The sequence below is a fragment of the Muntiacus reevesi genome, chromosome 15 (genome assembly GCF_963930625.1).
Source record: "Muntiacus reevesi chromosome 15, mMunRee1.1, whole genome shotgun sequence".
Lineage (NCBI taxonomy): Eukaryota > Metazoa > Chordata > Mammalia > Artiodactyla > Cervidae > Muntiacus > Muntiacus reevesi.
This window is the reverse complement of record NC_089263.1, coordinates 20,023,133-20,050,214: the sequence shown is the minus strand read 5'-3', so window position 1 is coordinate 20,050,214 and position 27,082 is coordinate 20,023,133. Positions and strand designations below refer to the sequence as shown.

Below are 27,082 nucleotides of genomic sequence, written 5' to 3'. Positions count from 1 at the left end.
CGGCTTCAGGCTGAAGGCGTGGCTTTTGGGTTTAAACCGCTCTGTGGCCGAGCCCTCCCTGACAGTAACTACAGGGCGGGGCGGGGGTGGGGGTGGGGGTGGTGTTTTCTCTGCAACTCCCGGAACCGGAATGAGGTAGAGGACGCTCCTGCCAAACGCGATAAATTTTTAAGACGAGATCATTGGCCAAGAGCCGCCCGCCCCTCTACCCCAAGGGCTGCTTAGGCCGGCCTGCCTCCGCCACGGTCACAGGAAGGGCGTCCCCTCAGCGGTTCTCTGATGGCGACAGCCCCGAGCTGTGGAAACTCGACTCCTCTGGGAAACGGACTTCTTGTCGCCTGGATTACCTCTAGCCCCGGGCTGCGCCCAGAGTCCAGATTTAGCAGTAAATCTAGGCTAAGGTTTGAAGGACGGAGGTGACAAGTTGTGAGGTTGCCAGGGCTAACACTATGACAGGCGGCCCGGACCTAAGTTTCGGTTTCCCCGGAAATGGTAAGATTCCCTACCCCCAGGCCGGAGCCAGCCAATCAACATGCGCCCAGTAAGAAAAAGGGAACCTATCAGGGGAAAGCTGAAAAGCCCGCGAACGCCCAGGTTTGGAAAAAAGTCCGCGAAAGTTTGGACCAATAAAATTGCTTTGCAAACATGTAACCATGTTTGCCTGGTTAAGCCAGCTTAAGTTTATGCCAGCTACCAACTGCTTATGCTCACCCTATAAGTTTGTGTAACAGCTTGGGCTCGGGGCTCTCTGACCCCGCACCACTGCGTTGGATGCGCCAAGAGTCAGCAATAAACTTCCCTTTTTTCGAGTTGCATTGTCTTGGAGGCCTTCTCCCCGCTCGGGGATTCGGACATCGGGCATAACATTTGGGGGCTCGTCCGGGATCCCTTGACCGGGGAAAGAAAACACTTCCAGGACAGAGGGGAAGGATAGATAATAGCACCGGTGCTCAGGCAGGACAAGAAGTCCAGTGTAAATCTGAGGCCCTGCTGTGAGGCAGGAAGGTATCTGGCACAGGAGAAAGCTTTCTATAGGGGGTTAGGACTTTCCAGCCAGCGTAAGATCGAGGCCAGCGGACGCACTGGAAGGCAGCGGGCTCTGCAGGAAAGAGAGTTCCTCTCCTGATCCCGAGTCTGGTGAGCAGTGGACGCCATTCGGTAAGGTGAACCTAGTACCGGGGGGCAAGAAAACTCAGGGGGCCCGAAAACCCAGTGCTGTGTTGTTGGCCGATGTTTGTCTGTCCGTGTGTCTTCGGCTCACCGTGTTTGTGTGTGTGCCGGCATTGTCTCTGGTCTTGTTCTCTTTTGATGCATCATTCTCTTCTCTCTCTTCTGACTTATTCTCCTTCTCCTCTTCTTCTCTGATCTGCCCTCAACCCCTTTTCTTTTCAGGAGTTTCAGTGAACAGGTGAACGGTTGTGGGAGCAATTGATGAGTCCCGGTCAGGGCTACACTCTGGCGGACTCTGAAGGCCCTACAATAAGTGAGCCTCAGTAATAGAGCCCAACCAGGTGAAACTCTCCTTTAACATCCTTAACTGAGGACGTGGCCTAAAATTCTTCGTGTGGGCACAGGTCAGGCACTTAAAGGCCGTTAGGGCGCCTGCCACTTGAAGACTCCCGTGAGAGGATAAGGGGGTCACGGAACAGGTTAGAAACCCCTAGGGTGCCTGGCCTCAGCAAGAAAACTTCCGTGCAACGATGCAGGCATATAAACAGTTCCAAAAGCATACCATAAGCCCAACCTCTAGGCCGCCACCACTCCCGGTAGGATTTTTGGTGGTTGTTCTCAGTGACTTCTTTTCTCTCCCTCTCTTCCCTACCATTTATTCTTTGACCATGGGTCAGGGAAAATCTACTCCACTTTCCCTCATGACTGACCATTTTTCGGATGTCAGGGCCCGGGCCCATAACTTGTCTTTGCTAGTCAAGAAAAGTAAATTAATAACCTTTTGCTCTGCAGAGTGGCCCGCCTTCCAGGTTGGATGGCCTCCGGAAGGCACCTTTCAACCGTCCATCATACAGGCTGTGAAGGAGAAGATTATGGCTCCGGATCCCTGGGGCCATCCGGGTCAGGTCCCCTATGTCATGGTTTGGCAGGATCTAGTGGAAAATCCGCCTAAGTGGTTAAAACCTTTCATTCACAAACCTCCTAGTTCTTCTAATTCACAGGTCCTGGTGATGGAGATCCCCCCAGAGGAAACCAAAAAGAAAGAACCCCCAAAACTAGTCTTTCAGGAATCATCTTGTCCAAACCTGATAGACCTAGAAATGGAGATGAGGCCTTCGCCATATGTGCCCCCCTTGTAATTCCCTCCGAGGAGAGAAGCTCCCACGGGTGAACCGAGAAGGCTAAGAGGGCCAACAGGAACCAACCATGAGGGGGGACCAGCATTGGGGACCGGGGGGAGAACTAGGGGAGAGAGATAGGGGTGGGCAAGACCCTGGGGACCCAGAGTTACCTTCATCCACTGTTCAGGCGCTCCCCGTCTGAGTGGGACCAGCTAACCCGGATGGAGAGTGAACCTATCAGTACTGGCCCTTTTCCACGAGTGACCTGTACAATTGGAAGACCCAAAACCCTCCTTTCTCAGAGAAACCTAAGGCCTCATTGACCTCTTAGATTACATTTTGTTCACTCACAACCCCACCTGGGACGATTGTCAGCAGCTGTTGCAGGTGCTCTTCACCACAGAAGAACGGGAGTGAATTCTGGCAGAGGCGCAGAAATGGGTCCCGGGGGCCGACGGGAGGCCAACCGCCCAGCCTCATCTCATGGACGAGGGGTTTCCTTTGTTGCGGCCTAACTGGGATTTTGAGTGAGCGGAAGGTAGGGAGCGTCTTTGAGTGTACCGCCAGACTCTGATGACTGGCCTGCGGGCCACAGCAAGAAAGCTGACAAATTTGGCAAAGGTAAATTTAGTAAGGCAAGAGCCCACTGAGAGCCCGGCAGCCTTCCTAGAGAGGCTGATGGAAGCTTTCAGGCAATATACACCTATGGACCCCTAAGGCTGAGGAATCACGCGCTGCAGTTCTGTTAGCGTTTGTAAATCAGGCAGCCCCAGATATTAGGAGGAAATTACAAAAGATAGAGGGATTGGGAGAACAGACAATACAGGATCTACTGAAAGCAGCTGAAAAGGTATTTAATAATAGGGAGACCCCAGAAGAAAGGGAAGAATGAATTCGACGGGAGGAAAGGGAATTAGCTGAGAAAATCAGGAAGGAAGATAGGGAACATAGGGCGAGGGAAAACCGGAAGAACCAGAGGGAGCTAGTCCAGATTCTTTTTGCGGGGATAAAGGTCGGAACAAAACTGAGGGAACCTCGAGACCCCCAGACGGGAGAAAAAGAGAGACCAAAAAGGCAGGCCCTAAAGAAAGATCAGGGGCACTGCAAAGAACAGGGGCACTGGAAAAACGAGTGCCCTAAGAGGGACCCGAGGAGAGGAGCGACCCAGAGAGAGAGAATCTCCCTTGGAACTTGAGTTCTGTATGCGGGGGAAGACAGTGACTAGGGGAGTCAAGACTTGGCACCCCTCCCCGAGTCCTGGGTAACCATACATGTGGAGGGGAAACCCGTTGGCTTCATGGTAGATACTGGCACACAACACTCTGTTTTAAATCAAAAACTTGGACCAATGTCTAAGAAAACCAGCTTGGTGCAAGGAGCCACGGGGACAAAAAGATATTGTTGGACCACAGAACGAAAAGTGAATCTGGAGACCCACCAGGTGTCCCGTTCGTTTTTGGTGATACCAGAATGCCCAACCCCTCTACTTGGAAGAGACTTGTTGACTAAAGTTAATGCTCAGATTCATTTTGACCCTGGGGTAATGATAGTCACAATGGACTGGGATAGCCGATACATGTCTTATCCCTAGCCTTAAGAGATGAATACAGACTTTTTGTGCCTAAGCCCTCAGAGACCATAGTACCAGATGTACAACTGTGGGTCCATAAATACCCATTGACCTGGGCAGAAACTGCAGGAATGGGACTGGCCAAACAGAGACATCCGGTCGTCATCGAGCTAAAGGCCGAGGCAATTCCTGTGAGGGTGAGACAGTACCCCATGAGCCAGGAAGCTCGGCGGGGGATTACCCCCCACATTCAACGTCTCATGGATGCCGGAATTTTCAAGCGGTGCCAATCCCCTTGGAACATCCCCTTACTGCCGGTGAAGAAGCCAGGGGGGACAGATTACAGACCTGTCCAAGACCTGCGAGAAGTCAACAAACGGGTGAGTGACATACACCCCACTGTCCCTAACCCATATACCCTCCTGAGCAGTTTGCTGCCTGAGTACACTTGGTACACTGTGTTGGACTTGAAAGATGCCTTTTTCAGCCTACCCCTGGCGGCCCAGAGCCAGGAGATATTTGCCTTTGAGTGGACCGAGGGGGAAGGCCAACCAGTAGTACAATTAACTTGGACCCGCCTCCCACAGGGGTTCAAGAACTCCCCTACCTTGTTTAATGAGGCTCTGAGTGAGGACCTCTACGAATATCGGACTTGCCACCCAGAGGTCATTCTGCTACAATATGTGGATGACCTTATGTTGGCTGGAACCACAGAGGAGGCATGCAGCTGTGCCACCGGGGACCTCTTACAGACCCTAGGCACCTTGGGGTATCGCGCTAGCGCAAAGAAGGCACAAATAGCCTGGCAAGAGGTCACCTATTTGGGGTACAAGATCAGGCAGGGGCAAAGGTGGCTAACCCAGGCCATGAAGGAAACAATATTGCAGATACCAGAGCCCAAGACCCCCTGCCAGGTGAGAGTTTCTGGGGACTGTTAGATATTGCAGACTGTGGATCATGGGGTTTGCTGAGAAGGCCCGGCCCTTGTATGAGGGAAGTAAAGAGACCCCAAACTGGACTTGGACTGAGCCAATGAAACAGGCTTTCCAGACACTCAGACGGGCCCTACTAGAAGCCCAAGCCCTTGCCCTGCCTAACCCAAATAAGCCATTCCAGCTGTTTGTAGATGAAAAGCAAGGAATAGGAAAGGGGGTCTTGACGCAACAATGGGAACCGTGGAAGCGGCTGGTGGCATACCTTTCAAAGCGATTGGACCCGGTGGCCGCTGGGTGGCCCCCTTGCCTTCGCATGATCGCAGCCACTGCCCTCCTCGTCTGCGATGCTGACAAGTTGACGTATGGACAGCAACTCTTGGTTTACAACCCCCCACGCCATTAAAGGGGCTTTGAAGCAGCCACCGGGTAAGTGGATCTCCAATGCCTGCTTGACACATTACCAGGCCTTGCTGCTCGATGCCCCATGGGTGCGTTTTCAGACCCCTTGCTTCCTGAATCCGGCCACGCTCCTACCTAACCCAGAGAAAGTCTGCCCTCTCCATGATTGCAGTGAGATACTGGCTGAGGCCCTGGCGGCACGAAAAGACTTAACTGATGTACCCCTAAACAACAGTGAGCTAGTATGGTTCACCGATGGGAGCAGCTATGTAAAAGATGGGCAAAGGAAGGCGGGAGCCGCCATAGTTGATGATTTAGGACAGACGATATGGGCTGAGACACTTCCCCCAAACACTTCTGCACAAAAAGCAGAATTGATTGCCCTAATACAGGCCCTGGAGCAAGCCAAAGGGAAGAGAGTCACCATTTTTACTGATAGCCGATATGCTTTCAGCACTGCCTATATTCAAGGTCCGATATACCAAGAAAGGGGATTTTGGACAGCTGAGGGGAAGGAGGTCAAAAATTTGCCCGAGATTTGCAGGCTCCTGGAAGCTGTCCAACTGCTCCGGTCAGTAGCAATAGTACATGTCCCCTGTCACCAGAAAGGAGAAGACCCTAAGGCACAGGGCAATCGTGCCGCTGATGCGGCCGCTCAAAAAGCGGCTAGCCTGGACTACGCCACCCCCATATTAGCCGTGGGACTTCCACCTCCTGGTATGGGGACTCTGCCACCAGTTCCCGAATATTCCCTCCCTGATCTCGCCTGGATCAACGAGGATACCACCCGCCAGAAGGATGACCAAGATGGATGGTACCGAGACCAAAACAACAACCTGATATTGCCTGCCACCCTGGGTCGTCACCTGTGTGAACACCTGCACACAACTACACACTTGGGAGAAAGAAAGACCCTAACACTTCTCCAGATGGCCTGCCTGAGGTTCCCACAACAAAATGCAGCTGTACGAGAGATAATTCAGGCTTGCGAAGCGTGCCCGCTAATGAGGGCAGGGAAGAAGCAGCACACGGGAATGAGGTACTGAGGGGAAAAGCCAGGGCAAAACTGGGAGATAGATTTCACTGAGGTAAGGCCAGGCAAGTACGGGTATCGCTATGTGTTGGTTCTGGTAGATACCTTCTTGGGGTGGGTGGAAGCCTTCCCCACTAAGGGACAGACAGCAATAGTGGTTGCTAAAAAGATCTTAGAGGAGATAGTGCCTAGGTACGGGCTGCCAGTGACTATGGGCTCTGATAACAGACCTGCCTTTGTGAGCCAGATTGTACAAGGGCTGGCCCAAGCTCTGGGGACGAAATGGAAGTTACATTGTGAATATAATCCCCAGAGCTCAGGACAGGTTGAGAGAATGAATCGAACCCTAAAAGAAACTTTGACAAAGTTGGCAATAGAGACTGGCGGGGACTGGGTGACCCTCCTTTCCTTCGCGCTCTTTCGGGCACGTAACACCCCTTAAAAGCTGAATCTTACCCCTTTTGAGATTCTGTATGGAAGATCCCCTCCTGTGTGTCCTATTTTCAAAGGAAAATGCCTGCCACCCCCTACTTTGGGACAATTCCAGCAAACTCTGATGGCATTAAGTAAGGTGCATAACCATGTTTGAAAATTGATTCGAGAGATACACGAGGGCCAAAATAAGGGGGCCATCCCCTCACATAATATTGGCCCAGGTGATTGGGTTTGGGTAAAATGGCACCAATCTAAAGTATTAGAACCTAGATGGAAAGGCCCTTATGTTGTTCTCCTTACCACTCCTACCGCTGTCAAGGTCGACGGGATTGGACCCTGGGTTCACTGCAATCACGTGCGGCAAGCCACACTGGAAGAACAGGAAAAAGCGCGAGCAGAATGGAAGGCGAGTCCTCACCCGTCAAATCCTTTGAAACTCGCCCGCCGGGAGGCCTCCTCATTCTCCTGCTGATGGCAGCTCTCATCGACCCAGGAGCAACCAGTCACAACCCCCATCAACCTGCTAAGATCACCTGGAAACTCAACGATGGGCAGACTCATGAGCTGCTCAACGAGACCTCAGGAATCCACCCTCCAAACACCTGGTGGCCAGACCTATACTTCAGTCTCTCGGGCCTCTTCGCTAAGCAAGACGGTCTCTATGATAAGTACTATAGGGATGGGATAGAGAACCATAGGTTGGGGTTCTGGGCTTGCCCGGGCAACATAAGTAATAACTGGAAAACCTGTGGTGGCATAGGAAGCTATTATTGCAGGAGCTGGAGTTGTGTGACCTCTTGTGATGGACCCCAGAGGTGGGATGTCGGAAACAGAGATCTAGTTAACTTCACCTTCCATGACCACAGACACCAGGGGCCTCAGGTACGGGTACAGTTTAACCAGGAATGGGCGAAAAAGGAAAACCGCTGGACCTCAGGACTAACTTGGGGCTTTCAGCTTCACGTAAATTGGCCTGGCCCCTACCCAGGTGAGCTTTTAATCATTAAACAGGTTATTGAGCCGGTGCAGGTACATAGTTTAGGTCCCAATCTGGTCAAAACATCACAGGGGCACAAGGCGACCCCCAAGCCAACCACCTCCAGACCAAGCTCGCCGAGTACATTTAACATCTCCTCCACCCCGAGCCTCGGAGGCAACCTGAAGGAAACCCTTGGCCCTCTGACTGTTGCTACTAGCTCAGCAATTCAGGACTCCCTATGGGCCTTAGTGAATGCAGCCTTTACAGTCTTAAACCATACCAACCCTAATGCGACCCAATCCTGCTGGCTTTGTTATAATCTTCACCCCCCCTTCTATGAGGCCATAGGCCTCAATGTCTCTTACTACTTGTCTTCAGACCAGAACCCACCCCAATGCCGATGGGAAGAACGCAAGGTTGGCCTCACAATGAATGAGGTTTGGGGACAGGGACTCTGTTTGGGCACAGTGCCACGTGATAAAGCTCCCCTTTGTGCCCAGACTATTGGTAACCTACGCTTACACGGCAAAAACTGGATTGTGCCAGAGGTTGGGGGTTGGTGGATTTGTTCACATACTGGGCTAACCCCATGTTTAAATGTGAAGGTTTTCAACCAGAGTCAAGAATTCTGTGTCCTGGTTGCTGTAATGCCAAAAATCTTATACCACTCTAAAGAGGTCATGTACTCACATTGGGACCGGGAAATGCTAAGACAAAAGAGAGAGCCAATCAGTACGATCACCATGGCAAACTTGTTCAGTCTTGGGCTGGCAGGAGCAGGGACAAGAATAGCTTCACTATCTCTGCAAGGCCAAGGGTTTTCCTCCCTACAAGCTGCTGTAGATGAAGATATAACTCGCATAGAAGAATCAATCAGCCACTTGGAGAAGTCTCTGACTTCCTTGTCTGAGGTGGTCTTGCAGAATAGGAGAAGATTAGACTTGATTTTTCTCCAACAGGGTGGGGTCTGCGCGGCTCTGGGAGAAGAATGTTGTTTCTATGCAGACCATACAGGAGTAGTAAGAGAATCTATGGCAAAAGTGAGAGAAGGACTGGCGCAACAAAAGAGGGAACGGGAGGCCCAGCAGAGATGGTTTGAGTCCTGGTTTCAACGCTCCCCCTGGCTGACCACCTTAGTTTCCACCCTCCTGGGCCCACTTATAGTGCTATTATTAATACTCACGTTTGGCCCTTGTATTTTAAACCGGCTAATGTCATTTATTAAAGAACGTCTAAATACCATTCAGATTATGGTATTGAGGCAACAATATCAGATGGTAGCCCAGGATGAAGAGAAGGATTCCTCTACAGAAACAACAAGACGGGGGAATGTGAGGCTGCCAGGGCTAACACCATGACAGGCAGCCCGGACCTAAGTTTCGGTTTCCCCAGAAATGGTAAGATTCCCTACCCCCATCAGGCCACCTGGAGCCAGCCAATCAACATGCACCCAGTAAGAAAGGGAACCTATCAGGGGAAAGCTGAAAAGCCCGCGAACGCCCAAGTTTGAAAAAAAGTCCGTGAAAGTTTGGACCAATAAAATTGCTTTGAAAACATGTAACCAATCTGCTTAAGCCAGCTACCAACTACTTATGCTCACCCTATAAATTTGTGTAACAGCTTGGGCTTGGGGCTCTCTGACCCCGCACCACTGCGTTGGATGCGGCAGGAGCCCTGACTCAAGTCAGCAATAAACTTCCCTTTTTGCGAGTTGCATTGTCTTGGAAGCCTTCTCTCTTCCTGCTCAGGGATTCGGACATCGGGCATAATATTGTAAGTCAGCCTAACGAATTGATGCTTTTGAACTGTAGTGTTGGAGAAGACTCTTTCGAGTCTCTTGGACTGCAAGGAGATCAAACTAGTTAACCCTAAAGGAAATCAGTCCTGAATATTCATTGGAAGGACTGATCCTGAGGCTGAAACTCCAATACTTTGGCCACCTGATTTAAAGGACTGACTCACTGAAAAAGACCCTGATGCTGGGAAAGATTGAAGGTGGGAGAAGGGGACGACAGAGGATGAGATGGTTGGATGGCATCACTGACTCGATGGACACGAGTTTGAGTAAGCTCCAGCACTTGGTGATAGACAGGGAAGCCTGGCATTATGCAGTCCATGGAGTCACAAAGAGTCGGACTCAACTGAGTGACTGAACTAAACTGAACGAGATCCAGGGGCTGGGAGCAAATTGCGAGAACCGTCTTTAGAGTGAAAACTGCAACCCTAAATATCCTCTGATGCCCAGTCATTTGAGTGATGAGCTAGGTGCTTCACTCTCATACTTGCAGTTGGTCAGACTAATGGCCAGGGTTCTGGAATGGAGGAAGAGCAGAAATCAGGGAGTGAGAGAAAAGGACCCTGTGGTACCAGACATCCAGATGAAGAGAAAGTCCACAGATTTTATCTAGAAGCCACTTAAAGGAAAGACCATGTGTGTTAAGTGGCTTCAGTCATGTCCAACTCTTTTGCAACATTATGGACTGTAGCCCTCCAGGCTCCTCTTTCCCTGGGATTCTCCAGGCAAGAATACTGGAGTGGGTTGCCCTGTCCTCCTCGAGTGGGTGTTCCCGACTCAGGGATCAAACCCATGTTTCCTGCATTAGCAGACTGGTTCATTACCAGTAGCACCACTTGGGAAAGACCAGGATGATATAAATATGCTGAAATTCTAAATTAAGCCAGCCCAAATGGTTCTGGATTTTGTTGTACCAAAAGGCTAATGATCTCTTGTATTTCCTTTCCTCTTTCCCAGGCAAAAGGGAAAACTTTGGATTCCACGCCCAAATGCAGAAGGGCAAAGGGTTACTCTCAAGCTGGGCAAGTGAGGGGGTCCAGGGGACAGTTACCTCTGTTTCTGCCTTCTCTTTCTCCTCCCAACTTCTAAGACATCTCGCTCAGCTGGGGTTACGATTTTCTTTGGTATTTTCTTGGCTACAGTGTATAAAAGAACTCTGTTCCTAAATGTATTATAGTCAGCCTTTGAGAGTGCCTGCTGAAAAACATTAGAAGGGATGGCAGCTTCCCCTTTTGCACACTCCTCAGATTCCTCTTCTTCACTGTAGCCTTCCTCTGATTCACTGGTCTTCCAGGTATTCAGCTCCATCCTGTTAGAATCTGAGGGGAGAAGGATGGGGGTAAGGACCTTCGTGGTATTCTAAGGGGATGTTCCTTAAGGACAGAACAATCCACTACAGAATGGGATGTTTTCCACTAGGTTTGGGGTCTGGGGGTGGGGGGCTGTGCAATGTTAGGTTTGCTGACAAGCCCCACTCATCCAACATCACTCCATACAGCACTCTGGGGTGCAGGAGCTGAGCTGAGCTGGCTGTGACCAGAGCTTTCTTTGTGACGGGAGATCGCTGGGAGCACTAGGGGTACCTTCACTTTGAAAAATAGAGTGAAGACCTATCGGCCCAGTGCTAGACTCAGCTGGTGGCCCATGACGGCCCTTCGGCCGGCTCCTGCTCTTTCCCAGGTGTTGGTGGGCCTCTGGGACCTCCTCCTTGCTCCTGGAGCAAGCAGTGGAAACGCAATCAGGCACACTGCACTCAAGTGGATTCTTGCCACAGCTGACCCAGTGCATGACAGGACTTATCCTTCTTTTTTCACACCAGTTCACAAAAGTCCCACCCCCATCCTTTCCTGAACCTGCAGGGCAAGCCCTTGAAATTAGGCCAACTCAGTGTTCAGGACGAATATCTGCTTGCCTTCCTTCAATGTTTTTAGTAACCACATTTTGGATGGTCTCGGCAACCGGGAGGGACAGCCGTGATTAGCACACATGCCCTTCAGGTGCTCATCAGACTGTTCCTTCACCATCACCATCTCTTCCTGAGGTGCACCCACTCTGTCTTCTGATTGCCACCTCCATCAAACTCAGCCCAAATTTGTCACTTTAAAATTATACCATGTGCCTACATCTAAAGGACACTTTAAAAATGTCTCTCCTTTAAAAAGACATGGACATTTCCTGATTCCTAGATTTCTGGATCCTCCTTCAGTATATGATACTCTATTACCTCCTCCTTAAATGTTTTGGAGTCCCTTGCCTTGCAGGATGTGCACTTTTCTCACTTTTTAGAAAAATATTTTGTTCTAGTACCTGAACTATCATCATTGCTTGTCTGAATTGCCAGCATTTAGCAGGATCTTAATTGGATTCCCTGTCTTCCCTCCTTCATTCATCCATCCATCACAGCTAAAATGCAAATTGGTTACCCCTCAATTTAAAACTCTTCAAGGTTTCCCACTAGTTCAAGTCCAACGCCCTTAGGACAAGAGACCCTCCATCAAAAAGCAAGAAACAAACATACAAACCAACAAAAAGCAAGCAAAGAGGTGGAGAGGCCCTGAGCTGGATCACCCCTTCTTACCTTCCTACTGTGCTCAAAGCCCAGGGCCCTGGGTACAAAGCAGCTCCTAAATGTTCCATATTTAAGCTTAGAGAAGGCTTCCATAAATCCCTTTCTTGATCATTCACAAAGTACACATGGCTAAGAAGTACAACCATAAAGAAAACCTTTTTAATTTTTGTGTAAAGATTTATTTGGGGCCAGAAGAAGGCCTTCCTCTGAATATCAGTCCTAAGGGAAAGCTAGGGAAATCCTGGTATTTGGACCTGCCACCTTAGGCACTCAAAGTCCACTTTGCTATAATGGTCACTGCACTCCCTTCAGAGAGTAAGCAAGCAAAATAAAGTGATCTTTCTAGAGTCTGTATTTGCAAAGGCTTGTAGAGAGAGGCATTGAGCTAAAATTAGTGCAGTTGCCAAAAACAGGCACGTTGAGGGTGACCAAAATGTTCAGAGGAATTTCAAAGTTAAACTTTCTTATGAAATGGGTTGTGATGCGTATTCTGCCTCATCTCAAGCAGACTTTATTAAAATGATGGTCACAGATGCACAGCCCCAGCTCAGCTTCATGGTGTCTTGACTGCCTGTGTTGCCATCCTGACTCCACTACTATTGAGCTACCTGACCTTGGATGGGTTACTAAACTTCTATCAGCCTCCATCTCTTCATCTCCTAAATGCAGCTATTAAAAGGACCTGCAACGCTCAAGTTGTGAAGACACCTTGTTCTCACACAAAATAATGTATGTGAAGAACACTTGGCTCAGCACTGGGGCTGGAGGAAAATTTGAGGTGCCCAGGTAGGCAAAATATGTCCTACAAATACAGTATATGGATGGAGGGGATGAATACAGGAGCAGAATGAAGAAACACAGCTGAGTGGTGGGCAGAGGCAGGACCAGGAGAGGCAAGATAGAACAAGTGATAAACTATCACTTTGCTAACACTTAAAGAAAAGTCAGCATACAGAGTCAGGAGCGTGTAACTCCTGTACATACTCCCTTCTTAGTAACAGGTTTGATATCCCTGGGACTTGTCCAAGAAGCAAGGTGAAAAGCGGCAGATACATCCAAGAGGGCTTATTCATGCCATTTATTCCAACAATCTCCCTCTTTAAAGACCACTTACCAGTTTTTATACCTCCCCTTATGCTGAAAGCAGTAAGAAGGCATTCATGAATGCGCCTACAGCACCACGATGGACAGTTCTCCGGATCAGTTAAGAATAAATACTGTTGGGAGGATTACTGTTCCTCCTGGCCTATCAAGGCCACCAGCGCCGCCCGCACGTCTTCTGCCTGGGCTGGGGGCAGCAGACATTCTCTGATGAGGGCCAGAGCTGCCGCCTCGGTCAGGCTGCTGAAGTCCTGGGCCGTTTTGACCGGGAGGTGCCCAGCCAGCTCACAGAGGGCAACGTTGAATGCCTCACCTTCCTTTATCCCAAAGCTAGGCTTCCGGGGCCACAGAATGACCCGGACTCCCGAGAGAGCTGAGGAAGATGATGTCTTTCCAGGTGGGGCCCCCCGGGTGACAAACAAGTTATGCGCAATGTCACAGTCAGTCAGGTAGTCAGTGGCCCGACACACCCTGCTTACCAAGGCTTCCAAGTCAGGCCCTGGCCTACTGGTGTAAAAAAGGAAGCCCGGAGCTGGGAGGGCCTGGAGCACATGCAGACGGCCCCGAGGGTCCAGGGGTTCACTGGGGGCCCCCTCCACGGGCAGCCGGTGGGCCAGGTAGTAGCCATGCAGGTGGAGGTGGTTCACCGAGGCCAGGCCGCCCAGGCTGTTGAAGCCCACGCGGAAGCCTGGGTGTGAGCTCAGCAGCACAGCCTCGACCCCGGCCCGCAGTGCCCCGGGCAGCAGGCGCTGGGGGAGCCCTCGGGCAGGTTCGGGCACCAGCAGCACGTGGCCCCACTCCAAGGGGCTGACGTTGATCACCACCAGGATGTTCTCTTGCTGGACAGAGCCGGGGCGATCCCGCTTCCCGTGCAGACGGAAAAGGACCTCTCCCGGCTGGATCTGGTTGAAGTTAAACTGTTCAGGGTCAAACTCCTGCCTCACGCTCTTGATGTTCTGGGGGCGCCTTCTCTGCACACCTCGCTCCACGTTCAGCTGAGCCACAAAACCCACGGTCCCAGGCAGGGTTTGGGTTGGTAGCGCCCCCAGTGGGTAGCGGAAAAGCCCCAGCTCCATCCGCTGCCTCCAGGCCGAGCAGAGGGCAGAGTCAAAGTGAGACAGTGGTGGCGTGTTCAGGAGGCTGAGCGCGCCCCTTGGCCACTGAACCCCTTCCATCACGAGTTCCTCCTGCCCATAGACAAAGTCAGGAATGCCATGCCCTTCCCAGTCTTCCTTGTTTGGAGGCAGCAAATAGGAAGTTTCATTTGAAGCATGTGGAATAGCCATGGGGCTGACCTGAAACAATCATAAGGTGAAAAATACATGATGCCATCACATCCATCACATTTCTAAAGATTTTATTTTTTAATAATAAACTCACTACATTTTACTTGTGTATTTTTTTTTTTTTTTAATATTTTTGGGGGATTTCCCTGGTGGCTCAGATGGTAAAGAGTCTGCCTGCAATGCAGGAGACCTGGGTTCCATCCCTGGGGCAGAAATATATCTTGGAGAAGGAAATGGCAACCCACTCCAATATTCTTGCCTGAGAATTCCATGGAGAGGAGAGCCTAGTGGGCTACAGTCCATGGGGTTGCAAAGAGTCGGACACAACTGAGGGACTGACACACACAAAGTATTTTACTTATTTGGCTGTGTGGGGTCCTAGGTGCAGTACAAGTGGTTTTCCATCTTAGTTGTGGCACGAAGGATCTTTAGTTGCGGCATGTGAGATTTTTATTTGTACTATTTATTAATTTATTTGGCTGCACCACTCAGCTTGCAGGATCAGTTCCTCGAGCAGGGACTGAACCTGGGCCATGGCAGTGAAAACCCAGAATCCTAACCACTAGCCCACCAGGGAACTCTCCTATTTTAATTTTTAAATAAACTTTACTCTATTCTGATTACAAAAGTAATATATGCTTTTGGTAAAATATTGTGAAAACACAGAAATCACTCATAATTCTATCACCTGCAGATTAGCATACATTTTTGCTGAATTAAAGATATAAATCAAATTCTTTCTCTTTCTAAAAATTACACATAATGAATAAACTTTCTTAGTGGAGAAAGAAGTACAGATAAATTACAACACTTATTCCAATGCCCAGGGAAAAATCACAATTTATATATGTAGCCTCATATTCATATGTAGATAGATCTTGATTTTTTTTTTTTGGCCATGCCATGAGGCGTGCAGGATCTTAGTTCCCCAACCAGGGATCAAACCCATGCCCCCTGCATTGGGAGCACAGAGTCTTAACCACTGGACTACCAGGGAAGTCCTGGAACTTGTTTCTTTTTTAACTGATTTTAACTCTTGTACATTTAGGTTTTTCTGACTTCTTACTACCATACACAATATTGTGATGGACATGTGCATCTATCTTTGCAGATGCTTTTATTTTCATTTAAAATAAAATCTTAGTTGGCCACGGGTTCAGAAGAGGCTCATGCTTCAGGCTTTCAGTACACAGTCCGGCAAACTGCCCTCCAGAAGACTGCACCAGTGTTCCAGTGCCTGAAAGTGCCCACGGTTTCAAAGCTTACTACTCCTTTTATGGGAATAGCTTGTCCACTGTTGTGCAGTAATTCCAAATGGCCATGCATACAACCACCTGGGTGAGGATGGCCAATCGTAAGTGCCCGGGGGCAATTCTTTAAGGTGGAAATAGGTGTCAGTCTTCCTCACTACTGGGTCCCTGAAGCCCAGGGGACCCAAGGGGTCAGGGACATGACCTGCTGTTGGCCCAGAGGGGACTTCAGAAGGAAGCTTACCTCAGTAGTCGCCTCAGCACAAGCTTAGGTACCCTCAGCTCTGCTGGTCCAGCAACTTTACATTAATAAAACAGAAAAACAATGTTTTGTTAAAAGTCAAGCTGAGTTTAATGGGTATAGAGTTTCAGTTTTGTAAGGTGAAAATATTCCAAGATTGGCAACACAATAATGTGAATATACCTAATACTACTAAACTGTATGCTCAGAGATGGTTAAGATGGTAACAATACTGAACTGTATACTCAGAGATAGTTAAGATGGTGGTAACACTACTGAACTGTACACCTAGAGATGGCTAAGATGGTAATACTACTGAACTGCACACTTAGAGATGGTTAAGATGGTAAGACTTTTGCATTTTTTACCACAATAAACATTTTTTTAAAAACTTGAGCTTAAATTTTATACTTAATTTACTAAGCATAAAAATTTATGCATAATTTATGCATAATTTACTAAGCATAAGTAAAATATAAAGTCTTAAATTATTCTATTAAAAGTGAGTCTAGGACACTTCTCCAAAGATATACAAATAGTCAACAAGCATATGAAAAGATGCTCAACATCACTAAGTAAGGAAATAAAATCAAAATCACAATAAGATACCGCTTGACATTCTTTAGGATGGCTACTATCAAAAACAGAAAATAACAGGTGTTGGCAAGGATATGCAGAAATTGGATCCCTTAGGCACTATTGGTGGGAATGTAAAGTGATACAGATGGAAAACAGTAGAGCGGCTCTTCAAAAAAATAAAAATAAAATTACTATGTGATGCAGCAGTTCCATTCCTGGGGGTATATCCAAAGAACTGAAAGCAGGGTCTCAAAGAGGTATTTATACACCCGTGTTCATAGCAGTATTATTCACAGTAGCCAAGAGCAACTTAAGTATCCACCAACAGATAAGTCGATAAACAAGAGGTGGCCTATACAGGCAATGGAATGTTATTCAGCCTTATAAAGAAGGCAGTGCCAACACAGGCTACAATATGAATGAATATTGAGGACTTTATGCTAACTGAAATTAGCCAGTTACCAAAGGACAAGTTATTTATGATTTCACTTATATAAGGTACCTAAAGTGCTCAAATTCTGGGATTTCCCTGGTGGTCCAGTGGCGGCAACATTGCACTCCCAATGCAGGATGCCCAGGCTGGATCCCTGGTTGGGGAAGTAGATCCCACATGCCACAACTAAGACACAGTGCAACCAAATAAGTAAATTAACTTAAAAAAAAAAAGCTCAAATTCATAGACACAGAAAGTAAAACAGTGGTTCCCAAGGGTTGGGGGAAGGGGGAAATGAGAAACTGTTGTTTAATGGGCACAGAGTTTCAGTTTTGCAAGAAGAAAAAAGTTCTGGAGACTGGGCTACCAAATAATGTGAATATACTTAATACTACTGAAATATACACTCGGAAATGGTTAAGGTTTTAAAGTTTATGTTACTTTTTAACCCAATTTTTAAAATGTCAAGATGGTAAATTTCATGTTATGTGTATTTTGCCACAATTCAAAACAATTTAAGTGATTCTCAAAATAGATTTAAGAAATCCAACAATTTGCTGAATTAAACCTAAGCAGGATGGCATCACTGGCTCAATGGACATGCATTTAAAAAAACTCCAGGAGATAGTGAAGGACAGGGAAGCCTGGCATGCTGCAGCCCACAGGGCTGCAAAGAGTTGGACATGATTGAGCGATTCAGTGACATTCACTTAAGTGTTTCTCATTCATTCATTCAGAATCAACCCACTTCAACCCCACTGTTGACATTCTAGGGACACCTCTTCTGTGCAACCTGGTCCATGTTCTGCTGAGCCATAAAATCAAAGTATTTAGGAAGTAACTGCTGTGTATGAGGCAATGAAGACATGGTAGCAAATAAGGAGAACCAAGTCCTTATCCTTATGGAACTTACATCCTGGGATGAAGTTAGATGATAAGCAAAAGGAAAATATTAACTAGCCGTGCTGACAGCATCTTGTGGGAAACAAGTCATAAAACAGGGGGTGACTAAGCGGTGGGATCAGGGCATCCCACTTCTGTCAGAGGGATGTGCCAGGTGAGCTAAGACAGGAAGGATAAGATGAGGCCTACAATGAAGAGCTGAGTGTACTCCAGGCAAAAGAAACTAGAAGTCCAAGGCCACGAGTCTTGCAGGCAGCTGGTTGGCCTGTTCTAGGAACAGAAAGAAGGCAATGTTACTGGGGTATGGCTGACAAAGGGGAGAGGACCCCCCCAATCAGTGAAGCTTGATGAAGGCAGAGGTCAGATTAGCTGCAGGGCCTTATGCATCATGGACAGGAACTTGGATTCTATTCTAAATGGAGTAAGACATCACTGGTAGGTTCATAAGGACCATCTGGTATTTTATTTTTTGACCACACCACATAGTATGTGGAACTTCTCTGACCAAGGATTGAACCCAGGAAGTCCAGGACTATCTGATATTTTATAAACTTTTTTCTAACTGTTATGTGGAAAGTGGATTGTAGGGGAGCAAAGGGGAAGCAGAGACCACTTTGGAGACCACTCTGGTGGCCAGGTGAGCAGTGAGGTGACTGGACAACACAGATGGCAACAGTCAGGAGGAGGTGGGGATATGGGTCATGTTTTAAAGACAGAACCAACAGGGCCTGCTGACATGCTGATTATGGACACTGAAGGAAAAGGAAGAACTGGGAGTGACTCAGCTTCAGGAACCAGGCCCTGCAGCGGCACTTACAGAGACAGAGAGGGTGGAGATGGGGTGCGGGCGGGAATAGGTGACTAGAGGAAGGGAGAGATCAAGAGTTCAGTTTTCATTATTGAGTTTGAGATATCGCCTGGGCATTCAAGACAAGTGGTGTAGGCAGCTGAACAGTCAAACCTGGAGGTCAAGGTTGAAGTCTGGGCTAGACAGAAATTTAGAATAACATTAAGACCCAAGGGCTAAGACCAAGGACCCAGGGCCAAAATGGTACCAAAAGACTAAAAAACTGAGTAAAGACATATCAGTCAACAGAACCAATAGAAAGTGGGTATGGTTGTACTGATATTCAAGTGAAAGAATAGAAAGAAAGAATTGAAGTCGCTCAGTTGTGTTTGACTCTTTTCGACCCCATGGACTGTAGCCGGCCAGGATCCTAAGTCATTGGGATTCTCCAGGCTCCAAGAAAACTGGAGTGGGTTTCCATTTCCTTCTCCGGGGGAATCTTCCCAACCCAGGGATGGAACCCGGGTCTCCCACACTGCAGGCAGACTCTTTACCATCTGAGCCATCAGGGAAGATATTCAAGTGAACTAAGAGGCAAAAAACAATACCTAGAAATAAAGAGGAATACTTGAGAATAACAAATCATAGTGAGCATGTGACAGGACTGAACCTTCATAGGAAAACCAGGAGGAAGGGAACACAGGTCCCTTGTCTCTCCTATGCCAGGCATGGGCTGGGGTCTTTCCAAGTTTACGTAGGTGACCCTCACAACAAGCCTGTGTGGTGGGTATCATCTTGGCAGGAAGGTGAGAGATCTGATTTTGAAGGCTGACGAGATGTTTGAATTCTGACTTTTCTATTCACTAGGGATGATGTGACCTTGAGCCCCTAAAACAAAACCCATTTCCGCACCATGGGCTCTGGGCTCTCAAGGCTTAGCTGTGCCTCCTCCTCACCTCCTCTTAGACCACTCTTCCCCTTGCCTACTCTGCTCCTCACTCTTCCTAAACCTGTTCCTGCTCTAGGCTTTGGTGCTTTCTGTTCTTTCAGTCTAAAATACCCTTCTCCCAGATTGTCTTAACATGCCTGTCTCATTTAAGTCTCAGATCAAACAGTACCACCTCAGACATGGGTTTCCCTGGTGGCTTAGGGAAGCAAGCCGAGGTTCGATCCCTGGGTCAGGAAGATCCCCTGAAGGAAATAGCAACCCACTCCAGTATTCTTGCCTGGGATATCCCATGGACAGAGGAGCCTGGCAGGCTACAGCTCATGGGGTCACAAAGAGTCGGACCTGACTTAGCAATTAAATCACCATCACCTCAAACACACCTTGGTGGCCATACCATCTAATGTCTCAAAGGAAAGAGGAAGAGGGAAATAATATGACAAGCAGGGAAAGAAATATCTTGGAAAACAAACACTAGGAGCTATTTTTAAATCAGCCACTCAGTTTTATCACTGTTATCAAGGGTTCATTGAACACAGGAAGGACAATATTTTAACCAAGCTCACCAGGGACTGCTAGATGACTCAGAGTGCTGATTTAATAATTTATAGTGAGAAACATGGCAAAGAGCACAAAATGTTCTTGGTGGTTGGTTGCTATAGACCTTCCTCCGTACAAAAATTTACCAGGAAGCAAAATTATAATCAAAAAACTGTTCAATGATGAAGGGTTCAAAGTCAAATGAGGTGGCTGAGCAATCTACATCACAGCTGGCCACTATGGAGGGGCGGTGTCAAGTCCCACACCTTCACCATGAAAAGATGCAGTCTCATCCTGAAGTCCAAGGATGTGCACTCACCAGTTGGTGCTCTGTCTTCTTAGCCTAGCATAGGAGACACAATGACAGCTTCTTGTTCATTGAAAGAAAGTGAAAGTTGCTCAGTCGTGTTCCACTTGCAACCCCATGGACTGTACAGTCCATGGAATTCTCCAGGCCAGAATACTGGGGTGTGCAGCCGTTCCCTTCTCCAGGGGATCTTCCCAACCCAGGGCTCGAACCCACATCTCCTGCATTGAAGGCGGATTCTTTACTAGCTGAGTCACCAGGGAAGCCCAAGAATACTGGAGTGAGTAGCCTATCCCTTCTCCGGGGGATCATCTGACGCAGAAATCAAACCGGGGTCTCCTGCATTGCAGGCGGATTCTTGTTCGTTGCCTTTTGTGAACTGAAGACCAACTCTTTCTTGGACAGGAGTCTATTCTCAAGAGACTACACTCCAGTCGCTTTGATTGGCTTTGGTGTTCCCACTGCTCTGTAGCCTCTACTTTCTGGAAGGTAATATTTCCGCAGTGGTGGGACTCACAGGTTGATACAATGAGTCTAACTAAGTCATTCTCCGATGATCACCTTATCATTATTGAGTGCTGGGAAAATTACAGTTACTCAGCAAAAGCATTCACTCAACAACTGCCACACCTTGTGTCTGAAAATCATGATTCCCACTGCTCCTCATGGAGCTTGCAGTCTAGTGGGAGAAAAAGACATAAATTCAATCATCACACATGTAAATATAGATGGCAAACATGACAGATGCTGTCAAGGAAAGCACTGGATCCTCTGTGAGTGTAATACAGATTCTTAATCTAGTCTAGGAAATCAGGGAAGGATTCCCTGAGAATAAGATGGAGGACGAATGGAGAACCCATAGTGGCTGAAACCCAGAAAGCCTGAGGAGACTGGCAGACAGATAAAGAGAGGTTGAAGTTGAATTAAAGGGGGTTGGTTTGGGTATTTAACTCCTTAATGGTTTTTAACAGACTGACATGCTCATATTTAGACTTTACAAAGATAAGCTAGTGGAATGAATTAAAAGAATCAGGAACTATACTTTGTCTGTTATACCGTATTAAAGTAGAAAACAACAATAAAAAATAACGAATCTTACTACCTCCTCCACTCAGTAGTTGTAACCCCTACCTTTCAGAATACTCATTCATGCATGCATCCAATACAAACTGAGACTGTACCATGCACGTGTCAAGCACCGTCTTAGGGGCTGAGCGGGGACAAGAGCAAATAGTTCAGTTTCAATTCCTACTCCCCCAGCATGCAGTCTGGGTGCAGGTCACAGGGCAGCATGCAAGCTGGGGAGAGTACAACAGTGGGGATCCTTGAAAAGAGCCTTAGAATGGAGCCACCGCTTTTTAAAAGCTCGTCTAGACAAGTCTCTAGACTTGGTGGGTTCCATACCTAGGCTGGAAGATCCCCTAGAGGAGGGTATGGTAACCCACTCCAGTATTCTTGCCTAGAGAATACCCATGGACAGAGGACCCTGGCAGGCTACAGTCCATGGGGCCGCAGAGTCGGACACGACTAAGCACGCACGCGCGCGCGCGCACACGCACACACACACACACACACACACACACACACAGTCACTGAACTGCAGTGAGCCTTTGTATTTCCCCCTTCGGAAAACGGTAACTCACCTTGCAGAGATGTAAGAATTGAAGCTAATTATGCACAGCGCTCGGGACTCAGTGGGCCCTCAATAAACAGCCTCAACAGGCACCAAGATTATGGTTATTTCTGCAGACGTGGCATGAGGGTTGCAACTAGTACGGCAGGTGACGAATGGCAACGTCCGGGTGGAAAAGCCCTCGCTAGGCAGAGAGGGCAGCCGACCGCCACGGGCCACTCAGCGAGCCAAGAGGTTTCTCGGTTACCTCGGCTCCAAACACTCCCCCGGTGCTCTTTACCAGACTCCGCCCAAGGCCGCCACGGCCGTCACTCCCGGCACCTACTGCAGGTGAGGCGGACGCACCGCGCAACTTCCCCCAAACTCTACCGGGGCCATCGCGGGGTCGTGGCGCCCTCAACGCATGCGCGGCCTGGCACGCCAGCGCGCGAAGACTGCCCGGCCCCTCCATCCTGGAGGCGGGGCCGTGAGGCCTGGGCCCCGCCCCGGAGCGTCCGGCCCCGCCCCGGGCCCCGCCTCCAGCTCTCCAGGGACCGCCCGGAGCCGGGAGCCAACCGGCGGAACCGGGCTGGGAGCGCCTGGGAGCCTTAAGGAGGGGGCGGGCCCGGGGGGCGGTGGCCCCAGGAGCGGTTGCCGCGGGCACCGGGTGGTGACGCGGCCCGAGGGCGGAAGTGAGAAAGTTGCCGGCGTCCCGAGACAAGTTGGCGGAGCTGTGTGCGAGCGGCAGTGATGGGGGGTTCGGGCAGTCGCCTGTCCAAGGAGCTGCTGGCCGAGTACCAGGTGCGCTAGACGCCGGTCCCCAGGGAGTTTGCGCGCGGCCTGCGCTCGGGAGAGGACGGTCCCCGAGCCGCGGCCGGGCGGGTGGGCGCGGCCTCTGGCCCCGGGCGGCCTGCTGACCCTCCTCTCTCGTCTTGCCTTCCAGGACTTGACGTTCCTGACCAAACAGGAGATCCTTCTGTAAGTGCTGTTTCGAACCTCACCTCTGGGATGCTCTCGGAACGGTTTCGGGAGCCGGGGAGGCTCCGTCTTACTGATGGGCAAACCAAGGCCCCGCCAGCGGGAGGGGCAGGGGCCTGCCTGAGGTCAGCAGCTGAGCCGGAACTGGAGGCCGGGGCCCGGGGCCCTCGGCTGTGCCCTCTTCCAGGCACACCCTCCCATCTCGCGCCGGCGGCCCCAGCAGTGCACCGCGGAGCAGCCTCCAGCCAGAGTTGGGTGCTCTTTGACCCCGCTCCCCTGACTTCTGCAAAACGGAACTTCCTGCCCCAGTACGGCAGGGACTGCTGTAGTTCTGGGCTGCTTTGTCTGCTGGCAAAGCCAGAGAAGCCTTGGGGAGCACTCTCACTCCTCCTTTATCTGAATACTACCGTAACCGTTAACGCTTACTGAGCACCTGCCATGCTCTGCTAAAGGGTTGTCTACGTTTCCTTTGTAACCCTCACGAGGGAGGTATGGGGACAGTGAAACAGTCGGATAACTTGCCTAAGACGACATTCTTTGTGCACACATCTGTTTTCGTTTCTCTTGGTTATATGTGGCCTAGAAGTGGGATTGCTGGGTCTTATGGTAAGCGTATGTTTAACTTTAGAAGACACCGCTGGACGGTTTTTCAAAGTGGTGGTTCCTATGTTTTTTGAAATAAGAATACAGTGGATTCATTTTTTTAGGGTGGTGCCTGGTGATGCTTAACATGTCTATCACCCAGGGGGAAACAGATTGACATGCTGAATCTAAGGCTTCTAGAGACAACAGAATCCAGCTGTGACTGGGGCTAAGATTCTGAAAGGAGAACTTTTAAATAAGGGTCCTCAGCTTACTCCCAGATTCCCTCCTAATGGTCCCATGATGATCGACTGACACTTCTGGCAGAAAAATAAAATAGGCTGCAGAATTCCTATACCCCAACCTCTTCATTTTACCCTAGAGGAATCTGAAGGCCAGAGAGGCCCAGTTATTTCCCCAAAGGCACACACCCAGTCAAGGGCCGACATTCTTTTGTAAGAGGATTTGACCTGGGGCTGGAACCCCCTTCCTAGCCAACTTTATGTGGCCGCACACCTGAGCAAGAAGGTTCCTAGGCTTCTCTTGGCAAAAAATAATCCCAGTGGGAATGAGGCGGGGCCTAAGGGGGAGAAAGTTCAGGGTAGCTGCTTTGAGGAGCAGCGGGAGATTCCTGAAATGAAATTAGATTTCAATTTCGCTCTTTTTTGCTTGCTCTTTAAGGCAAACTTTTGGCCCCTTCCCGGACCTCTCCAAACCTGGGGGAGTCTAGAATCGGCCAAGCACAGTGCCTGGGACACGGGGTCCTGCAGTAAACCCGCAAGGATGGACTCCCAGGCTCCCTGTACTGTCTTGTGATGTCTCCTCTTGCCTTAGAAGTCCCGAGGGCTTAGCTCCTCAGCTGGTCATGATGGGTATTCAAGGACAGGAGAAGGGATGTGGTACACTTAGGAAAGCACATTAACAGTTTCTTTTCTTTCTGCCAGAGCCCACAGACGGTTCTGTGAGCTGCTTCCCCAGGAGCAGCGGAGTGTGGAGGAGTCACTGCAGGCTCGGGTGTCCTTGGAGCAGATCCTCAGCCTTCCAGAGCTCAAGGTGCCAGCCCCCCCAGCCTCCCTCTGCTACTCCTTCTGAGGTCACATGGTCACTGCTCCCCATTCTAGTCTTCTCTCTGTTGCACCCTAAGTTCCTGGGTGCTTTATCAAGGTCATCCGGGGGAGTTATATAGTAACAGAAGAATGTCTTGCACACTGGGGTCCTCAGACATATTCTTGGAGGTTCAAAGTTTTGTCCTTTAAGAAGAGTTGAATTACCTTATTGAAGTTTGAGAAACTCTATTCCAGAGGCTAATTGCCTCTCCATAGGGCTGCTGTGAAAATTTTTATGCAAAGGGCCTGGCCTATAACACAGTAATTGCTTGATTCAATATTTGTGTTTTAAAATAGCCAGCTCATCTTGTTCTCTTTGCTTAGAATGCCTTCCTCTTTCCTTCCTTTTCTATTCCCAGGCCTGCCTTTAGGTTAAGCTCCGATGCCCAGAAAGCCATTCCTGTCTCTTCCCCAGTGGGGTCATGGGTCCTCCTGACTTCTATGCTGGCCCCAAAGTGGTGATGGTTCTCCCCTGAGAGGCTGAACCACTCCCTCCAGTTTCCCGGTGGCGTTTGAATGTGTGATTTGGGCTGCTTTGTGTGTGTGTGTGGCGTTCACAGAAGGCTTTCTTGCTTAGGCCAACCCCTTCAAGGAGCGAATCTGCAAGGTCTTCTCCACTTCCCCGAGCAGAGACAGCCTGAGCTTCGAGGACTTCTTGGACCTCCTCAGTGTGTTCAGTGACACAGCCACCCCAGACATCAAGTCCCACTATGCCTTCCGCATCTTCGGTAAGGGGTAGGGGGCCGGGTGGAACACCAGCTCCTCCGACGTGGTCTCTGTGGAGATGCCTGGGAGCTCAGAGTCACGAGCTGGGTGCTCATCCTGACCACCTCCTTTTGGGCTTCCTGTGTCTGCTTTCTAGACTTTGATGATGATGGAACCTTGAACAGAGAAGACCTGAGCCAGCTCGTGAACTGCCTCACAGGAGAGAGCGAAGACACACGGCTCAGTGCTTCAGAGATGAAGCAGCTCATCGACAACGTGAGCAGTGGGGGTGGGCTGGGCTGGGCCAGGGAGCAGGCGGGGAAGGCTTGGGCTTTGGCCTTGAAGCTTCCCCTTTCCAGATCCTAGAGGAGTCCGACATTGATAGGGATGGGACCATCAACCTGTCCGAGTTCCAGCATGTCATCTCCCGCTCACCAGATTTTGCCAGGTATGACTTGGTCCTCACCTGCTGCACCAGGTCTGAGATGTTATTTCCGGAGGTGGTCCCTGGGGTAGGAAAAGGCCTCCTGCTTCCTCTGAATATATTAGAGTAGCTCTTCTTCTAAAGGGGACTCACACATGTGGGATATAGCCCATTCCAAGGGGTCTTGGGGGAGGGGTAAACCTAGGGAGGAACCTAGGGTTTCTTCCAGCAGAAAGCCCCAACACACTGTTCTCTTGTTCAGTTCCTTTAAGATTGTCCTGTGACGGGAGCCACAGCATGTGTAGCAGCACCCTGTTGAAGAATGGCCACTGCTGAGCTGTGGTCATGGTTACCCCCCGTGTTGTCAGCACCGGCCAAGCTGGTCCAGCCTGGAGCTGACACTGCGTGGTCTTGCCCTGGGCTGTGGAGCGCCCTCCACGTCAGGGCCTTTCCCCTTCTCACTGTCATCGCTCTGTTTGTGTTCCTACTAATCACTAATAAAGGTTTAGAAGTTTTGAGCCTTTGTGCAACACTAGTATTACTGGTGTGAAGGAGTGGACTTTTATGAGCCCTCAGTCACCCTGGGGATAAGTAGGACTTAAAAAGGGGGATGGCTGATGGCTCATATGGTAAAGAATCTGCCTGTAATGCAGGAGACCCAGGTTCAATCCTTGGGTCAGGAAGATCCCCTGGAGTAGGAAATGGCAACCCATTCCAGTATTCTTGCCTGGAGAATCCCACAGCCAGAGGAGCCTGGTGGATTACAGCCCATGGGATCGCAAAGATTTGGACACAACTGAGCAATTAAGCATGCACGCAAAGAAGTGGACAGCAGGAAGTCAGACCGTATCTGCCCGTGCCACCCTCCCTTGTGAGGGGGTATGAAGGGGCGCACGAGGGGTGGAACTCTGTATCCTGATAGTGGTGGTGGGTACATGAACTTCTACATGTGTTAAAACTCATAGAACTGTGTACTAAAAAAAAAGTCAGTTTCACTCTGTGATCATTTGAACAGCTCCTGAGCTCATGGTCTAGAGCCCACACGCCACAACTACTGAAGCCCACGACCATGAGCCCTAGAGCCCGTACTCTGCAATAAGAGAAGTCACTGCAGTGAGAAGCCGGCGTACCACATCTAGAGTAGCCCCCACTTGCCACAACTAGAGAAAAGCCTGTACAGCAACGAAGACACAGCACAGCCAAAATAAGAAAAAAAAAAAAAAAAAAAAGAACCTGGCTCCGCGGGGAGATGTGGTCAGCCAGGCTGGGCTGGCGTTAGCCCACTAGCACCTCAGA

At 49.4% G+C, this 27,082-nt stretch overlaps 2 protein-coding genes and 1 long non-coding RNA gene across 11 annotated transcripts; 2 read left to right on the top strand and 1 right to left on the bottom strand.

The window, feature by feature from the left end:
- Window positions 1–123: 123 nt before the first annotated feature.
- LOC136147498 (uncharacterized) lies at window positions 124–9,352 on the top strand. Its single transcript, XR_010659198.1, has 2 exons — window positions 124–1,158; window positions 6,983–9,352. It is a non-coding gene; the product is annotated as an uncharacterized lncRNA (long non-coding RNA).
- On the bottom strand, window positions 9,333–23,502 carry GDPGP1 (GDP-D-glucose phosphorylase 1). 9 transcript variants are annotated; one of them, XR_010659197.1, is made up of 4 exons: window positions 22,023–22,402; window positions 15,888–15,942; window positions 13,121–14,402; window positions 9,333–10,756 (listed from the first exon to the last, which is right to left on the bottom strand). XR_010659197.1 is itself a non-coding variant. In XM_065906912.1 (4 exons), the coding sequence occupies exon 4, from the start codon at window positions 14,391–14,393 to the stop codon at window positions 13,236–13,238; it is 1,158 nt and encodes a 385-aa protein (XP_065762984.1). In that variant the 5' UTR covers window positions 14,394–14,402; window positions 15,888–15,942; window positions 16,966–17,082; window positions 22,993–23,502; the 3' UTR covers window positions 10,941–13,235. The 9 variants fall into 9 exon arrangements, 8 of the variants coding, with proteins under 8 accessions (XP_065762984.1, XP_065762980.1, XP_065762981.1 ...); XM_065906912.1 differs by lacking the exons at window positions 9,333–10,756; window positions 22,023–22,402 and adding exons at window positions 16,966–17,082; window positions 22,993–23,502 and having other exon boundaries at window positions 10,941–14,402; XM_065906908.1 differs by lacking the exon at window positions 9,333–10,756 and adding an exon at window positions 20,099–21,058 and having other exon boundaries at window positions 10,941–14,402.
- On the top strand, window positions 22,562–26,322 carry CIB1 (calcium and integrin binding 1). Its single transcript, XM_065906916.1, has 7 exons — window positions 22,562–22,792; window positions 22,935–22,969; window positions 24,496–24,604; window positions 25,235–25,385; window positions 25,520–25,638; window positions 25,722–25,810; window positions 26,049–26,322. Exons 1-7 carry the CDS (start codon window positions 22,742–22,744, stop codon window positions 26,068–26,070), a joined length of 576 nt encoding a protein of 191 aa, XP_065762988.1. The 5' UTR covers window positions 22,562–22,741; the 3' UTR covers window positions 26,071–26,322.
- The last annotated feature ends 760 nt before the right edge of the window (window positions 26,323–27,082 follow it).

Excerpts from the sequence above, each read along its gene's own strand:
- GDPGP1 (XM_065906912.1), bottom strand. The coding sequence starts at position 14,393 with ATGGCTATTCCACATGCTTCAAATGAAACTTCCTATTTGCTGCCTCCA.
- CIB1 (XM_065906916.1), top strand. The coding sequence starts at position 22,742 with ATGGGGGGTTCGGGCAGTCGCCTGTCCAAGGAGCTGCTGGCCGAGTAC. Across the intron at positions 24,605-25,234 it reads TCAGCCTTCCAGAGCTCAAG|GCCAACCCCTTCAAGGAGCG; the intron begins GTGCCAGCCCCC and ends TTTCTTGCTTAG. Across the intron at positions 25,386-25,519 it reads CTATGCCTTCCGCATCTTCG|ACTTTGATGATGATGGAACC; the intron begins GTAAGGGGTAGG and ends TCTGCTTTCTAG.